The sequence below is a fragment of the Terrapene carolina genome, unplaced genomic scaffold (genome assembly GCF_002925995.2).
Source record: "Terrapene carolina triunguis isolate 2854851 unplaced genomic scaffold, T_m_triunguis-2.0 Scaffold53, whole genome shotgun sequence".
NCBI classification, from domain to species: domain Eukaryota; kingdom Metazoa; phylum Chordata; order Testudines; family Emydidae; genus Terrapene; species Terrapene triunguis.
In genome coordinates this window covers 19679941-19706078 of record NW_020664404.1, presented here as the reverse complement: position 1 = coordinate 19706078, position 26138 = coordinate 19679941, and the positions used below count along the sequence as shown (strand labels likewise).

Below are 26138 nucleotides of genomic sequence, written 5' to 3'. Positions count from 1 at the left end.
ATAATTAAACACTATCAGAATGCATACGCACATGGCTGATTTAAGGATGCACAGGCAACCTTAATTTTGGCATTTCCTAACTTTTCAATGTTTGACTGCACCTTTGAATGTTTTCAACATGTTTTTGTGTGTGTAATTATAGACAAGTTTAAACATCTCAACTGTGCACCCACGGCACTGCCCTGACAGGCATACCCATCCACCACACACAGACTTATCTCTGGTCACAAAACTTCAATTCTTCGCTCTTAATTGTATAGGTATTGCCCAGACTCCAGCCTACTTAATCATACAAACAGAGTCCATAAAAATACTACTTAATGCTTGACTAGACTGTATATGGAGGGCTGTAATGTCTCATGATTCACAAACATTCCATTTGACTCCAATTATGCCAGTATTGCTGCACACAGATCCCGAGTCTTAGAATTTGCTTAGATGTAAAACATAATTGACAGGCGTCCTTGGGACCTCATGAAGCATTCAGGACTTTGATGGACCTTGCAACTGTGCCCCACTCCTTTCCAGGCTCTCCAAATGTGGAGGTTTGCTATGGGAAAGCAACTCCTGTGTGACTTTCCATCTCCTGCCTTTTCAAGATGAGGCCCACATCTTGCCAGGCATACTTTATAGATCAGGTAAAGTAATAATGTACACATGCCGGTAGGTAAGTAGGCAGGCAGGGGCGCGCGCACACACACACACACACACAGAAATTGGAGGGAAACTGAGGAGATTCCTTGCAGCCATTTGGGTGTACCAATCTTTCTTTGTGATGCTTAGAAATAAACATACAAGGCTCGTATGCAAAACTCTTTATTTATAACAGAACAATTGACAGGAAAGTTAGCCACTTCCAATTCTTCAGGAATGTCTCCATCATTTCACAGTCAGATAGTGTGTAAGAGCATAGTTATTTCATGGTAACAACTATGGGAAGGAACTGAGCTGTCTGTTAAAAGGCCTCTCTGTACAGTGTAAAAAGGATTGTTGTGATGTGGGTGTAGCAGGTTCTCACTTTGCAAGTATGTTGGGCAATGTGCATCCAGTGCCATTAGGCAAAGGTACAAAGTAGTTAAGAATATTAGTAGTGGGTATTAGCTATGTGCATGGGGAACACTACATCCACATTCTGTTTCAGAAATCTATCCTTTTGTTATCTATTCACTCCTTTCACTTCCCCAGTTGCCAAAAAAGTTAATACATCAAATTCTAATGGTATTGTGACACTTTCAGAGAATTTCACTTTTTCCATTTAGAATTTTTGTTTGACACGTGCACTTCAGATTACATTCAGATGCTTACATTAACCAAAATATAGTGGAAGTGTCCATAAGAACAAGGACACACTTGGAATTTGTGAAGATGCTTTGTCAATGTTTCATTGTTAAAAAAAACCCTAATTGTTAAAGACACTGCTTTTAAAGATTGCTTTTATTCTCTAAAAATAGGTATATGGATTTTATAAACACGTATATAATCTACTTGAGAATATTTTAGAGACATTTTGTTTGTCACAAATTCTCATTAATTTATTATTTAAAATATTTTCTTCCAAAGTCTGAATTGAGTTAGATAAGCTAACCAATCTAATTATTGCTTTTAGCCATCATACTGCACACTACTGTGCAGCAAGGGGAAGATGAAATTGCTCTTTTGCTTTTGCGTATAGTTCTGTCTGTAGACATCTCTAGTGCAGTGCATTGGCTCTGACCTGAGGACCTTACAAGACCCTAGAGAAGTCAGACACTTTAAGCTTGACTACTTGGTAAGATTAATCTTGATCATCAATTTACTTTCTTTAATCAGGGCATGTGCCTTTCAGTAGGTAGACTAATAGTTAAAGTGCTTCAGTTAAAGGAAAAAAAAAAAAAACCCAATAGATAGAAGAGGTTTATCTGGAGAATCTGATACACTACTTACAGAATATGCACTGAAGCATCTGAAATGCTGAATGTTTCCCATGGATCAATGCAGTGCAAGCAGTTTTATACATTATGTGCTGCAATTCCGCTAGACTGGAAATGTACAGTACTTACAAAAACACAATCCAAAAAGCAGAGACTAGTGCTGGTGGCTCTTCCTTGTCATTTTAGAAACATAAAAAATTCTGCACTACTTTTTTATAATTTAAATACATAAGTAATCTCCACTTTTATTACTTTATGACAATGACTTCAAATTTACATTATTTTAAGTACCATTGTAATAGCTCCGTGTATAATACAGATATTTGCTGAAATCTTGTCAGAAAATAAAATAAAAAATACCTTTCACTATATAAAAAAATGCTGGAAAGACAAGAACACAGAACAGGGACTTGGTACAGACTATGAATTCAGTTTTATATTAACCACAGTTAACCCAAAAATTAACAGATACACAGCGATATTCAAAAGCAGTGCAAATATCTTTGGAGGTTAGAATAAAATTATACTACAAAAACATCAGACAGGGGAAATAAAAAGGCAAGTACTTCAAGTACAAGGAACCAGTCTGCATGAGGTCCATCTTAGTGTTTATTTGAATTTCTTTTCCAAATTTTACTTCTTCCTCTGAAACACGTTGGCCAACATGGCACCTGATGTAGTCAGCTGGCCCATTTTGTTCAAAAACTTGGTCTTTGTATCTTCACTCACAAGGCTAGCAGCAATTGACATTGAGCTAGGAAAGAGTTAAGAAATTAGTTACATAAGAACTAAAAACCCCCAAAGAATGCTGTGGTTTGCTGTTTAATAGGCAACTTAAGTGTCTTATCAGCACATTCATGGTTTAAAAATCATGAAAGACTAGGCTGTTATGAATAGCTATGAAAAAGCCAAACCCAAGGACACACTTGGTTGACAAGTCTACATACCAAACAACAATTTCCTTCCAGCCTCCACAGTGGTAGTGTCTCTCAAGTACCATCAAAGCTTCTATATTACTTGTGCACCTCAGGGTCTGGTAGCACACTCAACCCAAATGGTAGTTTTCATAGTTCCAGGAAAAGGTAGCCCTAGAGGTCCTTCAAACAGAGTCCTACTGAAGAACTTTAAAATGCATTTACATATTCTTTTGAATATCTTTAGAAGTTCTCACATTAATGTTAGCTTAATAATTCAATGATTACTTCTCAAGGATGAATGCCTTTGTGAAGCATCCACTTTGTCACCTTCTAGTTGGAAATATAAACTCTAAGCCTTCATTTGTCCAAGTACTATACATTTGGAAGACCACATCTAATCTCAAATCAGATTCAGAAAAGCAATAAAGCCAAAACTACTGAACGTAAGAAACTGGAGTGTGTGGCAATAGGTTTTAAAAAGCCACACAGTCACACAGACACTCCTCTGGAATTTCTAATGAACTGGAGTGTTCAACTTCCCGGCAAACAGATAACTGTCACTACAGTAGAACTGTGTCACAAGACATATCATTCCTATAAATTAGTATCACAAAAGGCAGAAGTGCTAATAAATGTGCTGCACTTTCTGTACTACATCAAGACATTTGTGGTTAAAATGTCAAGGCAAACTTTCTTTCCACCAAGGTTTACTAAAATTAAAATGGAGTCCTCAAAGTTCAGCAGAGACTCTGACCATTTGATAATTATCCAAGTGCTTACACCATCCAAGTCAATAAAAAAATGAATTTCCTGAAATCAAACACATAGCAATCAGAAACAATACCAACATTTCAAACATCCCTGGATGTCAAGGCAGGTCAAATAAGTGAAAATTAGTTATAAATTGTTCTCCCATAAGCCAAAAAGGAAGTTACTTACTTGTAACTGAAGGTTCTTCGAGATGTGTGGTCCTATTGGTATTCCGAATGTGGGTGCACGTGTGCCATGCGCCAGAGCCGGAAGGTATTCTTAGCAGTGTCAGTTGACCCACACGTGCGTCTCCTTGTGCTCTCAGCCGAGAATATAATCGGCTGTGCGGGTTGACGCCTCTCCAGTGACCCCCTCTTACTCCTGAATAGACCAGTTCACAGCAGAGAGGATGGAGGGCGAGTATTGGGATACAAATAGGGACCACACATCTGGAAGAATCTCCAGTTACAGGTAAGTAACCTCCCTCCTCTTCTCCAAGAGATGGTCCCTACCGGTATTCCAAACATGGGTGAGTAGCGAGAGTGATTAGTGTGGAGGTGGGTGCGAGGTTGTATGAGGAAGTGCAGTCTGCAGTATGGCACAGCCCACTGCAGCATCCACAGCCGCCCCTTGGGCAATGACGTAGTGAGATATGAACATGTGTACTGAGTGCCATGTGGCTGCTCGACAGGCCAATGTGATGGTTTGCATTCGTGTAGAGTGCACTGTAACTATCAGGCGGCGGTACATCAGATAGTGTGTATCATTCGTTGATGCACCCAGAGACCCATTTGGAGATTCATTGGGAGGAGAAGGCTTGATCCGTGGACTGGTTGGCAATGGTTTCAAACAGTTTGGCTGATGCATGAAAGGTGCAGAGTCAAAACACCAACTCATGGCGGACTTTGAGGGAATGCAGCACCCTGTGTGCATGGGAGGCGTGCGGTTTGGGACAGAAAACAGGGAGGTGGATGCACTGATTAAGATGGAACTCTGACACCACTTTTGGCAGGAACTTAAGGAGTAGCTGTAAGGAAACAATCCTTATGGAATACAGTGGGGAGGGGGAGATCAGCCATCATGGCTGCCAGTTCGCTGACCCATCTAGCTGAGGTAATGGCCACTAAGAACATGACTTTCATGGAGAGATGTGAGAGGGAGCACATTGCCACTGGCGTGAAGGGTGGTCTTGTGACGGCGGAAAGAACGAGATTAAGGTCCCACTGGGCTATGGGCCAGAGTACTGGTGGGAAGGTATTGAGGAGACCTTTCATGAAGAGGATGGTGGTAGGGTGCATAAACACAGAAGCACCCTCCACTGGGGGTGAAAGGCACTAAGGGCTGCCAGGTAGATCTGTATAGAGCTGAGGCAAGGCCTGACATCTCAAGCTTGAGGAGGTAATTGAGAATGATAGTTATAGAGATTGTACTCAATAGATGGTGACAGCAGCGAGACCATGAGATGAATATGAATGGTCTCCATTTAACTTGGTAGCAGGCTCTGGTGGATGCCCTCTCGCTTTGTGTAAGGATGTGTCATACCAAGGTGGAGCAAGATACGTCTACCCCGATCCCCAAGCAAAAACCAGGCTGCAAAGTGAAGAGGGCCCAGGTTGGGATGCTGGACTCAGCCCCAATCTTGTGTGAGAAGATCCCTGAGTGTTCTGAGGCAGAGTAGTACTCAGGTGGAAAGTCTGAGGAAGTCTGTGAACCAAAACTGATGGGGTCAGAATGAGGCTCTGAGTATTACAGTATCTCAGTCCCATTGAACCTTGTGTGGCACTGATGGGTGGATGGGAATGGGGGAAGGCATAGCAGAGGTCACCTGTCCAGGGCAGGGGAAGAGTGTCACCCTGTGAGTCCTCCCCCCATGGCTCCCCTGGAACAATAAAGGGGCAACTTGCGGTTCTCATGAGTGGCAAAGAGATCCCAGCATGGGGTGCCCCATTTGAGGAAGAAGTAGTGAAAAGTGGCATTGTCCAATTCCCACTCATGGTTGAGGTAGAGAGTCCTGCTGAGCACGCTGGCCAGGGAATTTTGGGTGCCCAGGAGGTACATTGCTTGGAGTTTCACATGGTGTTTGATGCACTGGTTCCAAAGATGGATGGACTATGAACAGAGAGGGGGAGACTTGGCGCCATCCTGCTTGGTGATGTACACTACCGTTGCGATGGTGTTGGAGAGTAGTTGAATGTGGTGGGATCGAATGAGAAGAAACACTTGGCACGCAAAATGGACTGCCCTCAGTTCGAGCACATTGATGTGCACTCTGGCCTCTTTTGGCGTACAGACACCCTGGGCTGTGTAATGGTCTAGATGGGCCCCCTAGTCCCCAAGGAGATGTCTGTTGTGATGATGGCCTGCGGGATGGGAGAGGTGAAGGGGGTACCGACCATAACCTTGGAAGGGTTGGTCCCCCATGTGATGGAGGTCAGAACCATCTGGGGGACAGTGACTCTGGCCTCCAAATGGTCCATATGGGGTGTGTAGATGGAGAGGATCCAGAATTGGAGGCAATGTATGTGTAGATGTGTGTGCGGTGTCACGGATATAAAGGCCGCCATATATCCCAGGAGGGAGAGGCTATGGTGGACCGTGGTGTGTGGGTTGTGGTGCAGTTCCACAACTATGGCTGTCAGCGTTGTGAAGCAGTCTGCTGGAAGGAAGGCCTGTGCCGCAAGTGAGTCGAGCCACGCCCCAATAAAGTTTATTGTGTAGGTATGAGCACTGATTTCTCCTCATTGAGGCAGATACCTAGAGAGGTCAGGAGAGCACGAAGGGCAAGGATGGCAGAGATGAGTTCTTGTTGGGATAGTGCGAGAAGGAGCTAGCTGTCCAGGTAGGGATATACCAAGTAGCTGAGGCAGTGCATTTGAGCTGCCACAACAGCGAAGACCTTTGTGAAGGCCCATGGAGCCACTGCTATGCTGAAAGGGAGGACTCAGAATTGGTAGTGGTAGCATCCCACCTGGAAACGGAGAAATTTCCGGTGGGTCAGGTGAAAGTCGATGTGGAAGTAGATGTCTTTCATGTCAAGAGCAGCAAACTAGGCCCCATGGGGAATCATAGGACTAGAAGTTACCTCGAGAGGTCATTTAGTCCAGTCCCCTGCACTCATGGCAGGACTAAGTATTATCTAGACCATTCTTGACAGGTGTTTGTCTAATCTGCTCTTAAAAATCTCCAATGATGGATATTCCACAACCTCCCTAAACAATTTAGTCCAGTGCTTAACCATCCTGAAAGTTAGGAAGTTTTTCCTAATGTCCAACCTAAACCTCCCTTGCTACAATTTAAGCCCATTGCTTCTAGTCCTATCCTCAGAGGTTAACAACAATTTTTCTCCCTCCTCCTTGTAACAACTATGTACTTGAAAACAGTTATGTCCCCTCTCAGTCTTCTCTTTTCCAGACTAAACAAACATTTTAAATCTTTTTCAACCTTCCCTCATAGGTCATGTTTTCTAGACTTTTAATAATTTTTGTTGCTCTTCTCTGGACTTTCTCCCGTCTGTCCACATCTTTCCTGAAATGTGGCACCCAAAATTGGACACAATACTCCAGTTGAGGCCTAATCAGTATGGAGTAGAGTGGAAGAATTACTTCTCGTGTCTTGCTTGCAACACTCCTGTTAATGCTTCATTCACTCCCAGAATGATGTTTGCTTTTTTTGCAACAGTGTTACACTGCTGACTCATATTTAGCTTCTGGTCCACTATGACCCTCAGATCCCTTTCCGCAGTACTCATTCCTAAGCAGTCATTTCCTATTTTGTATGTGTGCAATTGAGTATTCCTTCCTAAATGGAGTACTTTGCATTTGTCCTTATTGAATTTCATCCTATTTACTTCAGACCATTTCGAATTTTAATTCTAACCTCCAAAGCACTTGCAACCCCTCCGTGCTTGGTATCGTCCGCAAACTTTATAAGTGTACTCTCTATGCCATTATCTAAATAATTAATGAAGATATTGAACAGAACTGGACCCAGAACTGATCCCTGTGGGACCCCACCCGTTATGCCCTTCCAGCATGACTGAACCACGGATTACTCTCTGGGAACAGTTTTCCCAACAGGTTGCATTTCCCTAGTTTGTTTATCAGAAGATCATGCGAGACAGTATCAAAAGCTTTACTAAAGTCAAGATATACCAGATCTATCGCTTCCCCCTATCCTCAAGGCTTGTTACCCTGTCAAAGGCTATCAGGTTGGTTTGACACGATTTGTCCTTGACAAATCCATGCTGACTTACTTATCACCTTATCTTCTAGATGTTTGCAAATTAATTGCTTAATTATTTGCTCTGTTATCTTTCCGGGTACAGAAGTTAAGCTGACTGGTCTGAAATTTCCCGGGTTGTCCTTATTTCCCTTTTTATAGATTGGCACTAAACTTGCCCTTTTCCAGTTGTCTGGAATCTCTCCAGTCTTCCATGACTTTTCAAAGAAGGGAAGGGATAACAGATGCCAGCATCACCAAATGGAATTTGGCTTTTCTGATAAAGATGTTTAGTAGCCAAAGATCTAGAATGGGTTGGGCGCCCTCCACCCTAATTTGGGATGAGGAAGTATGGGAAGTAGAAGCCTCTCCCTGCGTAGGGAGGTGTCACATACTCTATGGTTCCCTCTGTGAGAAGAGCATCTGCTTCCTGTTGGAGAAGGATGTGATGGGGGGAAGAGAGAAATGTGGGGGGAAAGCAAGAAATTCTATGGAGTATCCGTGGTGGATGACCTCCGGTACCAAATGGTCCGTGGTTTTGCCCCAACTGTAGGCAAACAGGGCAAACCGGCCCCCCGAAGAGGACATGAGGCCCCACGGGTTTGCAAGTCTTGATCAACACGTCAAAACTGGGAATTGCAGTGTTGGTGGGAGAGGGTCGAGGAGGTGGCCATGGCAGAGGCTGTGGGTCGCTGTTGCTGGGACTGGTGTCATCTGTATGGGGCTTCCTGTTGCTGCTGGTGTTAGGCCAGGTAGGGGCATACAGGTGGGGGAGGAACTGCTGGTGTTGCTGCTTGTGCCTTAGAGCCGTTGTATAGATTCCCAGGGATTGTAACATGGCTCTGTAGTCCTTCAACAAGTGAAGGGACTCGTTCGTCTTTGACTAAAACAACTTGTCCTCATCAAAGCAGTGGTCCGCTATAGTAGTTTGTACCGTCCAAGGAAAGCCAGATGACTGGAACCATGAGTCCCGGTGCATTACAATGCCAGTTGCAAGGCAGTGAGAGGATGTGTCAGCCACATCAATCGCTGTTTGGAGGCCCACCTTGGCAACCAGGCGCTCTTCGTCCACTAACACCTGAAATTGCTGTTGCTTGTCTGGAGGCAGCTTGTCCCTGAACTCTGCTATCTGTGGTAGTTATTAAAATTGTACTTGGCTAGCAGAGCCTAGCAATTACCAATCTGAAATTGCAGCACAGCAGAGGAACAGACCTTTCTCCCCAAAAAGTTCAATTGTTTGGCTGCTCAGTCTGGAGGGGTGTACTTGTGTGTGCGCTGGCGTGCACCGCTGTGTGCACAACGTAAGAGCTGGGGGGGGGAAGGCGGGGTGTGAAAGAAGAGAAAGTCCTTAGCTGGGATGAAGTACCTTTGCTCTGCACACTTTGGTGTGGGGGTGCAGGAGGCAGCGGTGTGCACACTACCCTTACTGGTTGGAGGATTGCATCATTGATAGGGAGCACCACCCTAGATGGTCCCCGAGGCTGGAGGATGTCTGGGAGCTGGTCCTGTACTTCCTCCAGCGGTTTGCCCAGGTCCGCTGCCACAGGTCCTGATGCTGCCTGTGATTGTCTGGGGGAGACAGGGAGGGAAATGAGAACCTCATCTGGTAAGGAGGAAGCGGCTGTAGGAACTGGTGGTATGGCTCCATGTCCACTTATTCCTCAGAGCTCGATGGTGCTGGTGGAGGAGCCTGGGCAGAGCGGGGGGGAGGCATGGTAGGGTGGATATTGCTGGTGTATGGGTTCCAGGGCGCCCAGTATGGCCAAGGGATGGGTCCCGAGGGGTGCGGTGAGCCCCACAGATACCGGTACCAAACCCTTGCTGCTGGGTTGTATGCTGGTGGATAAGGCGGCCGGGGACACACGTCCGAGCTGTGCTGAGACCCTAGGGAAAAGGAGGGTTCCGGCTCTGAGAATTTCTCCAATTCCAAAGGCGGCTCTGGCAGCAGTGCAACCAGTGAGCCGTGGTGCAGTGCCAACAGAGGCCTGTCTGGCAGAAGCAGTTTGTTTGCTGGAGAGGGTGGTTAGGGCAGCACCAGTTCCTCCATCAGGAGAAGGAGTTGCAAGCGGCTGGGAGTCCGAGGAGTGCCCTTGGAGACGTCAGAACACATAGGCGGTGTCTGTGGCGCTGGCTGGTATGGAGGTGGCAGCAGGACGGGTGATACTCCCACTCCAGGTGGGCAGGTATAGGGATGACGGTAGGTACCTCCATCCGTGGAAGCTTGGACACCAGTGCGACTGAGTCAACACGCGACATCTCACCTGACCTGGTTCGGAGAGGAAACAATGCGCTTAGGAGTAGCCCTCAACGGGGACCTGCTCTTATGTCCATGAGAGTGCTTCTTATTCTCATGCATGGGCTCCTCCTTGACCACCAATACTGGGGCGTGTAGAGTGCTGGGAGGAGTACTCACCACCAGTACGGACATGGCACTGACAGCTCCGGATCCAAGTGAGCACGTGGCCTCATGGCTTCCTCCATTAGATGTTTTTGGAGGCGAAACTCCTCAGTCTGAGGTGGGAAAGATTTACAAATCGTGCAACGAGCTGCAATGTGAGCCTCCCTGAGACAATACAGACACTGCTGGTGCTCATTGCTCATGAAGAATGAGCATGGACAAGAAACAGTTTTTAAACCCCGGAGCACGGAGCAGTCCCGAGAGGGTGGGGGGAGGGGAAAGCTTACCCCAGATGGGGTTTTGCTATCACTAACTACAACGACTATATACAACTATCTATGCTACCCACCAAAAAACAAAACAAAAGCACAACTACAAGAATGATAATCAAACTAGTGAAGTCACTCTCTTAGTTAAAAGACTAACAGTGTGAAGGAACAGGGGTTCTGACTCAGGCCATGCAGCAGTAAGAGGGAAGTGGAGAGGCGTCGACCCGTACAGCCTATTATACTCTCAGCTGGGAGTATGAGGGGAGGCACGATGCACATGCAGGTCAACGGAGACTGCTAAGAAAACCTTCTGGTGCATGGCGCATATGTACACCCACGTTTGGAATACATATATGGACCATCATTCGAAGAAGAATATTTTTTACCTGGAGCAGAGGGGCACTCAAAGAGGAGACATTACATTCTTTCCTTTCTCCATAAACAAACAAAAATCCATGCAAGAACTTTACATCTCATCCTCACTTGCTTGAATACAGAAATGCATTTTTAAATGATAAAATTATCACTTACGCCATAAAAGCTAGTTTATTATACATAACAGGTTCACTTTACTATTGCAGCATCCTATCAACCCTTTCTTTTGATCTTTTTTCTTCTAGCTATTGAGTCTTGCTATTATCCTAGACTAAGTGCTGGGACAGGGATTGCCTTATTTATATGTTTGTACAGTGCCTGTTACAATAGGGCCTTGACCCATGACTAGGGCCTCTACATACATAAATACGCTCATATGCTGTAGGAATACTTTGAAAAACTTATTTGACATAAAATGAAACATCAAATAGTCTCAAAATTATTCTTAAACTTTATTCTATTTAATATTATTCTATAAACTTAACATTTCCCAATGTCCAATTCTGCATTTGAGCCCCTAAATCTGTATTTGGATGTCTAGATGTCCATTTAAGAACACAAGTTTGAAACCTGGGCTCACAATGTGTCTCTCTTTAGTCAGCATATGACAAAAATCACCTTCTTACATAATGGCTCTGCATATATTGTGCTGATCTGACGCTGATGAAGCAAATTTAGCATAATTTCATGATTTATAACCTTGCAAAAGTGAAAAGTTATCTAAAAAATCTCTTTGGCAACAGTCTCAAACTTTAATATTAGGAAAGTATTTAATATATTTTAAATGGCCATTTAATGACATTTAGCAGTCTAAAAACATGGATAGCCATGTAACCAATCAGCTCTGTGGATCAGCAGCAATCTGTAGATCCGTCTGGGAACCACTGGTAGCATACTTTGCTTTTAGCTTAGCTGCTCTAAGGAAACTATATTGTAAAGATGCAAGCTGGATTTCATAGTCAAATCAAAGGGATATTGATTATCAAAGAAGGGGATAATGATTATATAAAGAATCAAAACTTTTACTTAATACCAGCTATTCAAGAACTAGAAGTCACTTCAACCTATGTTATACAAGTCTATCCCAGAAAAAGCTGCTTTAGACAGGAAAGTAGTGTATTCCACGCATTAACAGTGAAAGGAAATGCACTGAGCTTGCTTCAGAAGAGGAAGAAAGCCAGGGGCTGGGAGACAGCAAAAGAAAACCAGTCTTAAACTGAGGGATATCGGGCCCTATGCTACACAGTGAACTAATCAATACGCACTGAAAGACATTTTATTTTCATTCTGAAAGTCTTGTGTCATAACTATAAAGGGGAAGGGTAACAGCTCTCCTGTGTACAGTACTATAAAATCCCTCCTGGCCAGAGACTCCAAAATCCTTTTCCCTGTAAAGGGTGAAAAAGCTCAGGTAACCTGGCTGACACCTGACCCAAAGGACCAATAAGGGGACAAGATACTTTCAAATCTTGGGGGGTGGGGAAGGCTTTTGTTTGTGCTCTTTGTTTTGGGGGTTGTTCGCTCTTGGGACTGAGAGGGACCAGACATCAATCCAGGTTCTCCAAATCTTTCTGAACAAGTCTCTCATATTTCAAACTTGTAAGTAAACAGCCAGGCAAGGCGTGTTAGTTTATCTTTGTTTTCTCAACTTGTAAATGTACCTTTTACTAGAGTGTTTATCTCTGTTTGCTGTACTTTGAACCTGAGGCTAGAGGGGGGTCCTCTGAGCTCTTTAAGTTTGATTACCCTGTAAAGTTATTTTCCATCCTGATTTTACAGAGATGATTTTTACCTTTTTCTTTAATTAAAAGCCTTCTTTTTAAGAACCTGATTGATTTTTCCTTGTTTTTAGATCCCAGGGGGTTGGATCTGTATTCACCAGGAGTTGGTGGGAGGAAGGAGGGGGGATGGTTAATTTCTCCTTGTTTTAAGATCCCAGGGGGTTGGATCTGTATTCACCAGGAGTTGGTGGGAGGAAGGAGGGGGGATGGTTAATTTCTCCTTGTTTTAAGATCCAAGGGATTTGGATCTGTATTCACCAGGGAATTGGTGAAGGTCTCTCAAGGCTACCCAGGGAAGGGAATTAGCTTTGGGATGGTGGCAGCAGACCAGATCTAAGCTGGTAGTTAAGCTTAGAAGTTTTCATGCAGGCCCCCACATTTGTACCCTAAAGTTCAAAGTGGGGAAGCAGCCTTGACATCTTGTATGAAAACAAAGGTTTAGGGAAACATCAGAACTTTAGAGACACGAAGTGGGTGATGTAATATCTTCTGTTGGTGAGAGAGACAAGCTTACACAGAGCTCTTCACATCTGGAAAATGTACTCAGTGTCTCAGCTTAAGACAATGTCAGTTTCTGGAATACTTTAGAACTTAGAACAAGTTCAGAATTGGGAACATTAAAGTTCAGATTTTCACAGATAACATTCTTATAATATTATAACCCAGACAGGTGGAAACATTTAAAAACAAGTACACCTCTACCCCGATATAACACTGTCCTCAGGAGCCAAAAAATCTTACCGCGTTATAGGTGAAACCGCGTTATATTGAACTTACTTTGATCCACCAGAGTGCGCAGCCCTGCCCCCTCGGAGCACTGCTTTATTGCGTTATATCCGAATTTCTATTATATCCGGTCGCGTTATATCGGGGTAGAGGTGTATATCTATGAAATATGTCTAGTATTAGCAAGTTTAAATAGTTAAACGTGTTGATCAGGTGAGAAACCTTATAATTTGGTTCAAAGGTCTGAGGGGTTTTTTTTTAATCATAACAGCTTAAAAGCCAGTAGTTTGTTATTAAATGATGTAGCCATGCAACTGTTCTTCTGTTTTATCATAAAAATATAATTCATTACACAGAAAAGTAGTGTTTAAACATTAACTTGACTGAGGTCTACATATATTACATGCAATACAGTACTCCCTTCAATTTATGGTGAGGCTTCGGGCCAAAACATTCAGAAAATCCGTTCATATTACTGTGCACTTTGTAAAATCACTTTTTAAAAGTTGGTCACTTAAGATCAAACTCTTTTGTCATATATAAAAATGAGTTGAAGAAAAACGGTCTATAAACAGCTTTAGGATTTACAATACTTCATATGTTTTGTTTTTAAATCACAAAAGCATATTCCTTGTGATCTCAGAATCTCTCTAATCAACATTTCTAATACAAGATGAAAATATGATGAGCCATAATAAATAAATGTCTACAACTGATTGATTAATTTTATTTTTTGTAAATGTATTTGGATAGAGTGGTCCTTGCATCACGTTCCTAAACACTGGTAACTTGATTTTCTTTTGGTTACATTTTTATAAAGGATTTAAATGTATTTTTAAAAAAAACATTTAAGGGGTATCTAAAGTTTCTAATAAAATGACCAAGTTTTGATTGGGCTTTAGGAGGACCGAGAAGTTTGTGTGGACATATCTTAAGTCATAAAATATTTTCTATCAAATTTCGACACATTTTTGAAAAAATATTGCAACAAAAATCTAGTACTGAAAAGATACAAAAAAGGGAAGGTTAAACAAAGGAAACAAGCGTGACACGTTGTGAAGACTTCTCTTTTTCAATCTTACTTCTCAGTAGTTAGCATTCAAGAAGGAAATTAATTGGATGCAGCGTCACTGATGCACGCGTAATACTTATATTTGTATCCATGCTGCACAGGAAGTACTCAATGTGGTATCAAAATGTTTTCTTCAGTTGTAAAATGTTACATTTTGATTCAGGTTTTTTGCTACTACGGTGCTGTTTACTAATTTGTTTTTAAAACTGCAGTTAATCTAAAACCACCATTAGACTAAAGCTCCAGAGAGATAAAACAGTATGTCTTATTCAAAACCAACCCTGTCCACTTAGAGAGATACTTAGTAGAAGAGAACACATTATCATCCCCAAAAGTAACTCCTCTGTTCAATTAAAAAGAGCAGCCCATCAATGTTTCTAAGTGAAGAGAGTTGCTTCTGACTTAAGGCCAACTCTCTCATCTTCCCAAAGGAACCTAGGCTATGTTTACATTGCATCGCGGCACAGTCTGCAGGAGTGAGAGTTGCACAGCACACCAAAATGTTGTGCTCTAACTGCCCTTTGTGGCTGCTGCTGGCACAAGCTAAAAGGTACAGAGGGCACAGAGTAAAGAGAAACCCCTGGTAAAGAGTGCTCATTTGCAAAACAGGTGCTTCTCATTGTGAAATGAAGTTAGGACTGGCTGAATGGGGGTAACCATCATGTTTATGGTTTTCAAAATCTACTAAGGAGGTCTGTGGCAGACTGTGTTGGGGCCAAGCTAAGCCCTCTTATCACAGGTGCTGCAACCAACACTTATAATGGTGCATGAACTCTAGGAATAAATCACTAGCAAAGAGCTACTGTTTAAAATGCTTTATAGCCAGGCCCACAGCGTCTCCTCCTAGTCCTACCCAAAAAAGACACCAGGGATATCTCTGAATGTATCCACTTTATTCTTTGTCTTTTCAGTTTCTCATTCTTCTCCAGTCAAAGTTTTTGTCACCTCTGCCTTCCTTATCTTCTCTGATCTATTTTTTTTGTTATGTTGCTCTGCTCCTCCTAGCCCTTCACTCCAAGTGCTTTCCCGTCCCTCCTGAATGGTTTTCTACTACTTTTTCTGAAACAGGAGAATGTGCCTGAGGCTTTAACCACAATAACCAGTGCTTTGTCACCAAAGCAGAATAATGACTACTTCCCTCTCCCTTGCTGCTTTGTTGCCTGTTGTGTTGCTCCTCTACACTCTGCTACTCTTCACAAGCAAATGAACATTAATATCACTGAAGAACGACGGTACTTTGAATTATTTCACTTCATGCCTGGCTCTCCCTCCCCCCAATTCTGCTGATTTCACCCAGAGGAATGGGAAGAGATGGAGGTAGTGAAGGGGTACAATGAAAGGTGAAGAGTGCACAGTGAAATAAAGCTCTGAAAGGCTTCTTCCTTGTGTAAGCGGGGGAATGGTCCCGCTATTGTGGGGAACTTTTCTGGCTTCTGTACTACTCTGGTGAAATGGGCTAACGAAAGGATCTGAGTCCTCACTCCCACTCTCTTTACCCAGAGGCCTCCCTGCCCTTGAGGGCTCCCCTTCCACTCTCCTGTCTGGCAGAGTCCTCGTAACCCCAACAAGGCTGGGCCCAGAATTCCTGGGGGGGCTCAACCCCCAACCCTGCTGTGGTCACCTAGGACAGGGGCTAGGGTGTCCCCACTCCGGGGTACTCTCTCGGCACTGGGCACCTCCCTGATCCACTGATTATTCCATACAATTTAAAACAAATACAAGTTGTTTAATTAACAATTAATCTAAAGAAAAGAATAAGGAAAAATGGGAGAGGTTAAAGGAAAACACATCACCCCGCTCTGTGGCAGGGAACATCACAAACAGTGTCTCTGGACATCAGGGCACTTCGCAGTCTGTTCCTTGTAGGTCCCAGATTTCCTTCTCAGGCCCTGGCTGTGCTGCAGGGATGCTGTGGGTTGGACACTTGCAATGGTGGTGGCCACACACCTCTGGGCTTTGAGTGGTGGGACCCTTCTTCCCAGGGTCAGCCCCCCGTCAGGTTAAGGTCCCCATCCCGGTCTGGCCTGCAAGGGCCCTTGTCTGGAGGTGTCTTTCTGTGCTGGGCCCTTTGCCCAAGGTCCCCCCTTGGCTGGCCCCACTTGCTCACCACACCTGGCTCTGTGGCTGCAGCTCTGCTCCCAGCACAGGATCTGCTCTCCCTGGGCTGCGTCTCTGGCTCTGCTTGGGCCCCTGCTTTCTCCTTAGCTCGGCCCCACTCAGTCTGACCCAGGCAATTCCAACTCACGCGGAGGACGGGACCCACCCTGGCCTCCTGTCATGCTGATTAGCCTGCCCGCCCTGTCAATCAGGCTGACCTGGAGCATTGGCCTCTCGCCATTGTTCCTGGGGACTGTCAGTCTCAGGGTCCTGATTTCCCATTGACCCCTCCCCTTTTAGTGCTGGGAGCTAGCCAACCAAAACACCCCCACTGAATGTTAGTGAGGGTATGTCTACACCCAGCCGCTAGTTCGGCGGCTGGCAATCGAAGTTCTGGGTTTGACTTATCGTGTCTTGTCTGGACGCGATAAGTCGAACCAGGAAGTGCTCGCCGTCGACTGCGGTACTCCAGCTAGACGAGAGGAGTACCGCGGAGTTGACGGGGGAGCCTGCCTGCCGCGTGTGGACCGAGGTAAGTTCGAACTAAGGTACTTCGAACTTCAGCTACGTTATTCACGTAGCTGAAGTTGCGTACCTTAGTTCGATTTGGGGATTTAGTGTAGACCAAGCCTAAGGGGCAACAGTCCCCTTACACTTCGTTTCAGTTTACTAATGTAGTGTGGCACATGGCAGGTTTGAGCCTAGAAAATATACTGGTTACTAGCCCAATATGATCTCTCCCATCTTTAGCCATATTGTTAGGAAAGCAAAAAAAGTACAAAAATGTAAATGCTGCTTTCTTTCTGCAAAGATTATAAAGTCTTTGAATTTCTTCTCCCTCATAAGAGGCATCTATGACTAGCCAGAATCAATTCACTTTTCATACACTACGACCGAGAAAAAAGTTGGCTTAGAACCTAGGCATTGTTTTAAGTCTCCGTGGACTCAAAGTCAAGTCTTCAAGTGCTAACCTCTGCAGGATTTGTTCAATTCTCGTTATATGATCTATTCACTATCAGCTACAAACAGTGCACAATATCGTAAGCACTAATAGCAATGTCCCAGGGGCTATACCAGATGTGTTTGAAGCCTATTCTCCTCCACATCAAAAATAGTTCTATTCAACAACATACACTGACAAACTCTCAAATCACTTTGAAAATTAGGATAGACGGAATCAAGGCTCATCACCTTGAGAAGTAGTTTTACCAACATTTTACAGATAGGGCGAGAGAGAGGTTAAGTGACTTGCTCAGAGTCACACTGAAAATCAGTGTCAGAGCTGGGAACTGACTCCCAAATCTCTTTCTTTGCCATTTGACTATTTTCTCTTTATAAGCCTTTCCAGCCAATACTGCTGAATTCCCACAACTTAAAGAGTCTCATTTACTATGCTGAAAAAGTTATTCAGTCCTGAAAATAGTCATTGACTATGTTCAAAAGTATTTCTTCCAGTAGCCAGTTAGCATCTATGCCTTATTAGACACAGGACAATATTTCAATTATTGCTTCTGATGGGTCAGAAGCATAAGAACAAAACAACATGCGAAAACAAGAACTTCATTTCCACCAAGTAGATGAAAGTGCACTGCCCTACATTTTATATTGGATACGCAACAGCCACAACCTGAGTTTGGACAAAGTTCCTGAAATCTGCTTCTAAATATAGATCATGTTAAAACAGGATTCACAGGTGCAAGCCTTGGACTAGAGAACAGCAGCATTCAGGAAGACACCCGCAAAATTCTTTGACCATTATTAAAAAACAAACAAACAAAAAAACAAACAGAAGGGCTGGTGTCCTTCACCCTTCCGCAAAAAGCAGTGGATGCCTTACCCTTGTGGTTCTTGGACAGTCTTGTTTTCCACTTTCTGTTCACACTCCTTTATCATGGAGCTTAAAATAACCTAAAATCACCAAAGAGGAAAATAAGATTTGAAAGGTATGTTCTAACATTAATATTTCTGGTTAAAACTAAACCAAAAAACCTCTAACTCTAGCATAAACTAAGGAAGAGCTAGAATCTTAAAGGGTGCATTATATTTTCAAACACCTTTAAAACGCAAATAACTAATGACACTGTTCTCTGGTTACAAGCATCGAGACTATTCAGAATGTTTCAAGGAAGACATTTTTATTTAGATAGTTACTGTGTTCAAAGATGCCTTTCTTGTAATGAATCAAAGCACAACCACTAATTAATTTTTCATCTTTGACCATAGCTGTTGTTCATTTTTCAATGCAACCTTTATAAAAAAAATTACATTTCTTTTCTATAGATTAATCTTTATAATTAATTTGCATCTGCCCTCTTGTTTTTGGCTTATAGTGTTAACCCTTAAAGTTATTGTTAGAGGTGTTTTGTACCGAAGTAAAGATGACAAAAGTTGAGATGGTATCCTGTGCTACAGTTCTTTTATTGAAAGGAAGTGTTATTGTAAGCTGGTGCATCCTTACAATAGTGTCTGCAAGTGTTGCTATAAATTGAGGCATGTGAGCACCTCCTTTTAAAATTCTTATTTTAGAGGTTTACAGATAATCTTTAAGACTGAATGTGGAAAAAAGTAGTCTGATGTTTCTGTATTTCTAAAGTGAGGAAATATTCTTAATGTGCGTGTGTGCGCGCGCAAATGTTAGGCATTGAATGTGGCTGATTGAAAAGGAGTCAGTTTTAGCAGAGATCCTGTGTTCTGGAATTAAGCATACAACACATTTGCCACAGATAATACAAATGAAAGCTGAAACACTAAAGTATTGTCTTTAACATAATAGAAAAACTGCAGTTGGAACAGTTATGCAAATCAGTAACAATGCATGGATTGACAATAAAAAACGTATCTTATAATCTAGTGCACAAACTAATCACCTGAAGCTTTCACTGGCTCATGGCTTGGCAGAAAGCCAAGGACTTTCCTTGATTCACTTCTTGGTTCCTATTGAGTTAATCATAAAACCTCAGACATAGCCAAAGCCTGATGAAATCATTCAACCTTCCTAAAGAATGAATGATAAAATATGCAGCAATAAGGTGCCTGCATCAAAAGAGTCACCATCGCTACCAATATCATTGTTGGCAGTCTCAGAGAGTTTAAGGATAAAACAGGGCTGGAGATTGACACAAAATTTACTAAAGTTCTGAGACCTATGTTATCTCAGGAGATCCACACCATTGGGAGCATACACATGAGTGTCAGAGGTCGTGGCACCATTAGGAAAGGAGCAATCATTGGGGCCACATCCACATATAGATCCAGCCCTCAACTGTGGTGTGAAGTTATACGCAGGACTGAGGTTCTGGTTGACTTCCATTATTTTGACCATACTAGTGTTGGAGGACTATTAAATAGGAAAGTATGAATGTGCAGAGGCAATATACTCAAAACTCCAATTAAAAGCTAAGCAGGCTTCCTATCTTGAACAAAAAAAGTGTATTCAAATTTCTAAATTGTACCAATTATAAGTTATATAAGTAAAAGAACAAAATCTTAAATGTATTCAGATCTATAAATATATAAAAGAGCACCTAGCCAGGACTCCATATGCTTTCCAGAATAGGGAACCCCTCACTAAATACGTGATCAGTAGCCTCGTCCCACTTTCTCCAGCCTTAATACTTTGAATGACCACAATTGCCATGGTATCGGCTAAGGAGAGCGGCATGGGTTAATGCAGCAAGGACCTAAACATTTTAGGATTTTATAGGTAAAACCACTGCAGATCCTTTCTCAAGAGACTGATTCATAACTAACCCCATGGTGGAGAGCTGATTACTTACATAAACATAAGAACAGATACTGGGTCGGACCATTGGTCCATCTGGTCTAATATCCTGTCTTGACAGATGCCAGATGCTTCAGAGAGAATGAACAGAATAGGGCAATTTATCCTCTACTGAAACCTCAATCTAGGACAGTTCCTCAGATATGCCACCTAAAAAGAATGGCTTTTCACATCCTATGCAGTGAAGACTGAAAAGAATTTGTTTAGCTTCTCTGCAATAACCTTGTTTCCCTGGAGTACCCCTTTAGCATCTCAATCGCCAGTAGCCCCACTAGCTGTTTTGCAGGCTTCCTGCTTCTGATGCACTTAATTTTTTTTTTTTTTTTAAATGTTAGTTTGTCTCTTTTGCTCTTCCAATTCTTGTTTGGTCTGCCTAATCATATTTTTACACTTGACTTGCCAGAGTTTATGTTCCTTTTTATTTCCTTCAGTAGGATTTCACTTCCAATTTTTAAAAGATATGATTTTATCTCTAACCGCCTCTTTTACTCTGTTGTTTAGCCATGGTGGCATCATTTTTGGCCCTTTTTTTAAAATTTGGGGTATACATAAAGTTTGAGCCTCTATTATGGTGTGTTTAAGAAGTTTTCATGCAGCTTGCAGCCATTTCACTCTTGTGATTGTTCATTTTAATTTTTGTTTAACTAGCCTCCTTATTGTTGTGTAGTTCCCCTTTTTGAAGTTAAATGCTACTGTGGTGGGAATCTTTGGTATTCCCCGCCCCAAGGAAGTTAAATTTAATTACATTATTACGGAGCGGTTCAGCTATATTCGTCTCTTGGACCAGATCCTGTACTCCTTTTAGGACTAAATCAAGAATTGCCTCTCCCCTTGTGGGTTCCAGGACTAGCTGCTCCATCCAGCAATCATTAATGGTGTCTTGAAATTTTATCTCTGCATCCAATCATGAGGTAAAATGTCAATATGGGGATAGTAAATCCAGTAATCGGGGATTTCAACTGTTTTTGTAATCTCTCTAATCTCCCTGAGCATTTCACCATCACCATCCTGGTCAGGTGGTTGCAAGAATATTCCTACTGCTATACTCTTATTATTCAAGCATGGTATTTCTATCCATAGAGATTCAGTGGCACTGTTTGATTAATTTAAGATTTTTTTTTCTATATTTGACTCTATGCTTTCTTTCACAAATAGTAGCGCCACCCACCAGTATGGTGGGATTATTATCTATCGTTTTGATATATTTTGTACCCTAGTATTACCATGTCCCATTGATCATCATTCCATCAAATTTCTGTGATGCCTATTATATCAATATCCTCAGGCACTCAAGTTCCCCCATCTTAGTATTTAAACTTCTTGCATTTGTATACTAACACTTATTAAATTTGTCAATATTTAGTTGTCTGAAGTAGAGGACTTCTTTCCCAAAACAAGTAGGGAAGAAAAAAACATGTAAATAGAGTGTCATGTGGCAACTTTAGGAATTTCAGAATCAGAGACATTTCTCAGACACTGCCTAAAACCAAGTGGAACTGGCCCACAACTCATCTGGCATTATGACACAGGATTGAATACAAGCCTTTTAGACAATCTGAACAGAGCGTGATTCACTCCTGAACTTGTTCCTAAATGCCACAAGCAATCTGACAGCCAAATGGTTCTGTCCAATCCAGATAATAACTCAATATTATCAAACTCAGGAAATCTAATTATGCCTAGGGAAATTTGAGAGATTTTGGGGAAGACTGGGTGGGTATGCGGGCCTACTAACATGGATCAGAGTCTACACTAGAGGAAAGACCAAATCTGTGTTCACCCTTGAAAAATAAAGCATTTGATATTATCCATCAAAGCAAACATCTGCCGTGGGATGGAGCATGACAACTGATTTTAGAAACCCTGTTTCTTGGAGATATACCAATGTATGCTGACTTTGGAGCTCGTGACTTCATCTAGCAGACAAAAGCAACTCTCTTGCAGACCAAAATGAATGTACTATTGTCAAAGACATGCCCTTGTGATCCAACGGATCACACTGGTGTCTGAAGTGGTATGTTGGACAACATGGCCAGAGCTGATAGAAAGCCAAGTCATTGATGAGCAGGTCTCAAGATCAAATTGCTCCAAGTTATGACATACTAATATGAATCTGAATTCTTTAGTCTTTTCCAGATCGTGAGAACCAAATTTGTGTACACAAGTTCTTTAGCTTCAATTTAAGGCCTCTTATTCAACCTACTAAAGCCCTAAACCTTACACATTCTGTAAACTAATACATAAACCTAAACAAAACTAATTGGTTCCACTATATGCAATGATGGCAACGCACAATCTTTTACCTTAATCCTAGATACGTTCCTCAAAAAGTTACTTTTTCAGATAATATAAGCCATTACTGAATATGATAAAATGGTTGAGAGGAAATGAAACTAGACACAACTTTCATCTGCTGCAGCTTTTTAATTTATCTTTACTTTTTGTAGACACTCCCTACAATCATTCAACTCATTCTGTGCATACACTGACTGACCCATGCCAGATCTCCAAGAGCACTTGGGGTAAGGGAAGTGCAACTCTTGTCACCTCTGACTGATGTTCAGATTGTTACGGTCACTCCTGACTCACCCTTCCGAAGTCAGTCAGAGTCAGATTCCTTCCTTCTAAAGCTAGAAAGTCCCCCATCTTAATATTCTTCACTGCCAATTCTATTTCTTATATAAGATGCACATTTTATTGACCATGAACCAAAACCAGAAAAAGATACACCAAAGTTTATTAAAATATAAATACAGCCAGGAGCAGGGTTTATATTATTAAGTATTGAAGAACAGGCCTAAAACTCCTACAGAATAGAGTCTCCTGGGATTCCCGCAGGGTTGAACTATGTTGCAATTTAAGCCCATTGCTTCTTCTCCTATCCTCAGAGGTTAAGAATAACAACACTGGTCTACAATTTTTGAGAAGTCGTCTGCTTCAGAGATAAAATGTGCTATTTATTATGTATTTTGATGTGCTGAATTCAAATATGACAATTAAAACAACTGATTGGCTACTGTTTCTAAGATATTTAAGTTTTTACATTTTGTCTACGTATATTGTGTAGATAGAGTTTTAATCATAAATTGTAAACCTAGGTCTTTTCATGTGGTTATGGTTGCTTTACATGATAATATTTCACCTGTCCTGTTTATGTAACACTTTAAAAATCAGCAAAAGGGTTATATAAATAAAATTTATTATGAAACAAAAGGCAAAAAACTATTATGTACATAGTTTAGTCCTATTCAGTGTCTACTCGGCGCTTCTTGGCTTGTCTCTTGTATTCATTAAATGGAGCATCTCTTGTCACTGTCCAGCAATAGTCTGCAAGCATTGATGGGCTCCATTTGCCCTGATAGCGTTTCTCCATTGTTGCAATGTCCTGGTGAAATCGCTCGCCGTGCTCGTCACTCACTGCTCCGTAGTTCGGTAGAAAAAAAATCTAGATGAGAGTGCAAAAAGTGTATCTTTAGTGACATGTTGCAACCAAGGCTTTTGTATGCCTTGAGGAGGTTTTCCACCAACAACCTGTAGTTGTCTGCCTTGTTGTTTCCGAGAAAATGTATTGCCACTAACTGGAAGGCTTTCCATGCCGTCTTTTCCTTGCCACGCAGTGCATGGTCAAATGCATCATCTCGAAGAAGTTCACGAATCTGAGGACCAACAAAGACACCTTCCTTTATCTTAGCTTCACTTAACCTTGGAAATTTTCCACGGAGGTACTTGAAAGCTGCTTGTGTTTTGTCAATGGCCTTGACAAAGTTCTTCATCAGACTTAGCTTGATGTGTAAAGGGTGGTAACAAAATCTTCCTTGATTCAACAAGTGGTGGATGCTGAACACTTTTCTTCCCAGGCTCCAATGACTGTCGGAGTGGCCAATCTTTCTTGATGTAGTGGGAATCTCTTGCACGACTATCCCATTCGCAGAGAAAACAGCAGTACTTTGTGTATCCAGTCTGCAGACCAAGCAAGGGAGCAACAACCTTCAAATCGCCACAAAGCTGCCACTGATGTTGGTCATAGTTTATGCACCTCAAAAGTTGTTTCATGTTGTCATAGGTTTCCTTCATATGGACTGCATGACCAACTGGAATTGATGGCAAAACATTGCCATTATGCAGTAAAACAGCTTTAAGACTCGTCTTCGATGAATCAATGAACAGTCTCCACTCATCTGGATCGTGAACGATGTTGAGGGCTGCCATCACACCATCGATGTTGTTGCAGGCTACAAGATCACCTTCCATGAAGAAGAATGGGTCAAGATCCTTTTGACGGTCACGGAACATGGAAACCCTAACATCACCTGCCAGGAGATTCCACTGCTGTAGTCTGGAGCCCAACAGCTCTGCCTTACTCTTGGGTAGTTCCAAATCCCTGACAAGGTCATTCAGTTCACCTTGTGTTATGAGGTGTGGTTCAGAGGAGGAGGATGGGAGAAAATGTGGGTCCTGTGACATTGATGGTTCGGGACCAGAAGTTTCATCCTCTTCCTCGTCTGACTCAAGTGAGAATGATTCTGGTGCATCAGGAACCGGCAGTCCTTCTCCGTGGGGTACTGGGCGTATAGCTGATGGAATGTTTGGATAATGCACAGTCCACTTTTTCTTCTTTGACACACCTTTCCCAACTGGAGGCACCATGCAGAAGTAACAATTGCTGGTATGATCTGTTGGCTCTCTCCAAATCATTGGCACTGCAAAAGGCATAGATTTCCTTTTCCTGTTCAACCACTGGCGAAGATTTGTTGCACAAGTGTTGCAGCATATGTGTGGGGCCCACCTCTTGTCCTGATGTCCAATTTTGCAGCCAAAATAAAGGTGATAGGCTTTCTTAACCATAGTGGTTATACTGCGCTTTTGTGATGCAAAAGTCACTTCACCACAAACATAGCAGAAGTTATCTGCACTGTTCACACAAGTACGAGGCATCTCTGCTCACTTTGGCTAAACAGAAATGTGTCCCTTTGCAAAATCAAACACTGACAAATAAGAGAGCACCACACTGTATGATTTCTAGAGCTGATATAGGGCAATTTGTTCAGCAGAGTGATGTAAGCTTCGTTATGATTGCATCATCCATGACTTCTAGGAATAACATGATGCAATTCATATCATGTATGACGCAATACCAGCTTCATATTGCATCATTCATTGTTTTGCCTAAAAAGCAAGTATTGTCCAAACCCAGTCATAGATTTATTCATAGATCCAGTCAAAGATGTATGTTAGTCATTTCTGGTTTAAATTGAGATCCCTTCCCTTTATAACTCACTTATCCTCCGCCATTCCCAAGTCAAGGGTCGTATATACTGACCCAATAGCATATCTTGAAAACTAGAGCCAATCAACAATTTTAAGCATCATTTTTGTTCTCAGTGACCCAGAATTAGTAAAGTTTGACTACCTTTATTTCAGAAGCATTTTGGCTGTAGAGCAGTGTAATTTTTATCCCTCCTCTTTGTAACAACCTTTTATGTACTTGAAAACTGTTATGTCCCTTCTCTTCTCCAGACTAAACAAACCCAATTTTTTCAGTCTTCCCTCATAGATCATATTTTCTAGACCTTTAATCATTTTTGTTGCTCTTCTCTGGACTGTCTCCAATTTGTCAACATCTTCCCTGAAATATGGCACCCAGAACTGGACACAATGTTCCAGTTGAGGCCTACTCAGTATGGAGTTGAGCAGAAGAATTCCTTCTCCTGTCTTGCTTACAACATTCCTGCTAATACATCCCAGAATTATGTTCACTTTTTTTTTTTTGCAGTAGTGTTACACTGTTGACTCATTTAGCTTGTGATCCACTAGCACCCCGAAGATTCCCTTCTGCAGTACTCC

At 42.3% G+C, this 26138-nt stretch overlaps 1 protein-coding gene across 4 annotated transcripts in view; it reads right to left on the bottom strand.

Annotated features, from left to right (window-relative positions):
* Window positions 1–821: 821 nt before the first annotated feature.
* Window positions 822–26138, bottom strand: part of RELCH (RAB11 binding and LisH domain, coiled-coil and HEAT repeat containing) — a 122820-nt gene continuing 97503 nt past the window's right edge. For all 4 annotated transcript variants that reach the window (XM_026658541.2, XM_026658565.2, XM_029912858.1 and 1 more), the window contains 2 exons: window positions 18351–18421; window positions 822–2664 (listed from right to left, as the gene is read on the bottom strand). In XM_026658541.2, coding sequence (XP_026514326.1) covers window positions 2544–2664; window positions 18351–18421 — 192 coding nt within the window. In that variant the 3' untranslated portion in view covers window positions 822–2543. The remainder of the gene's footprint in view (window positions 2665–18350; window positions 18422–26138) is intronic.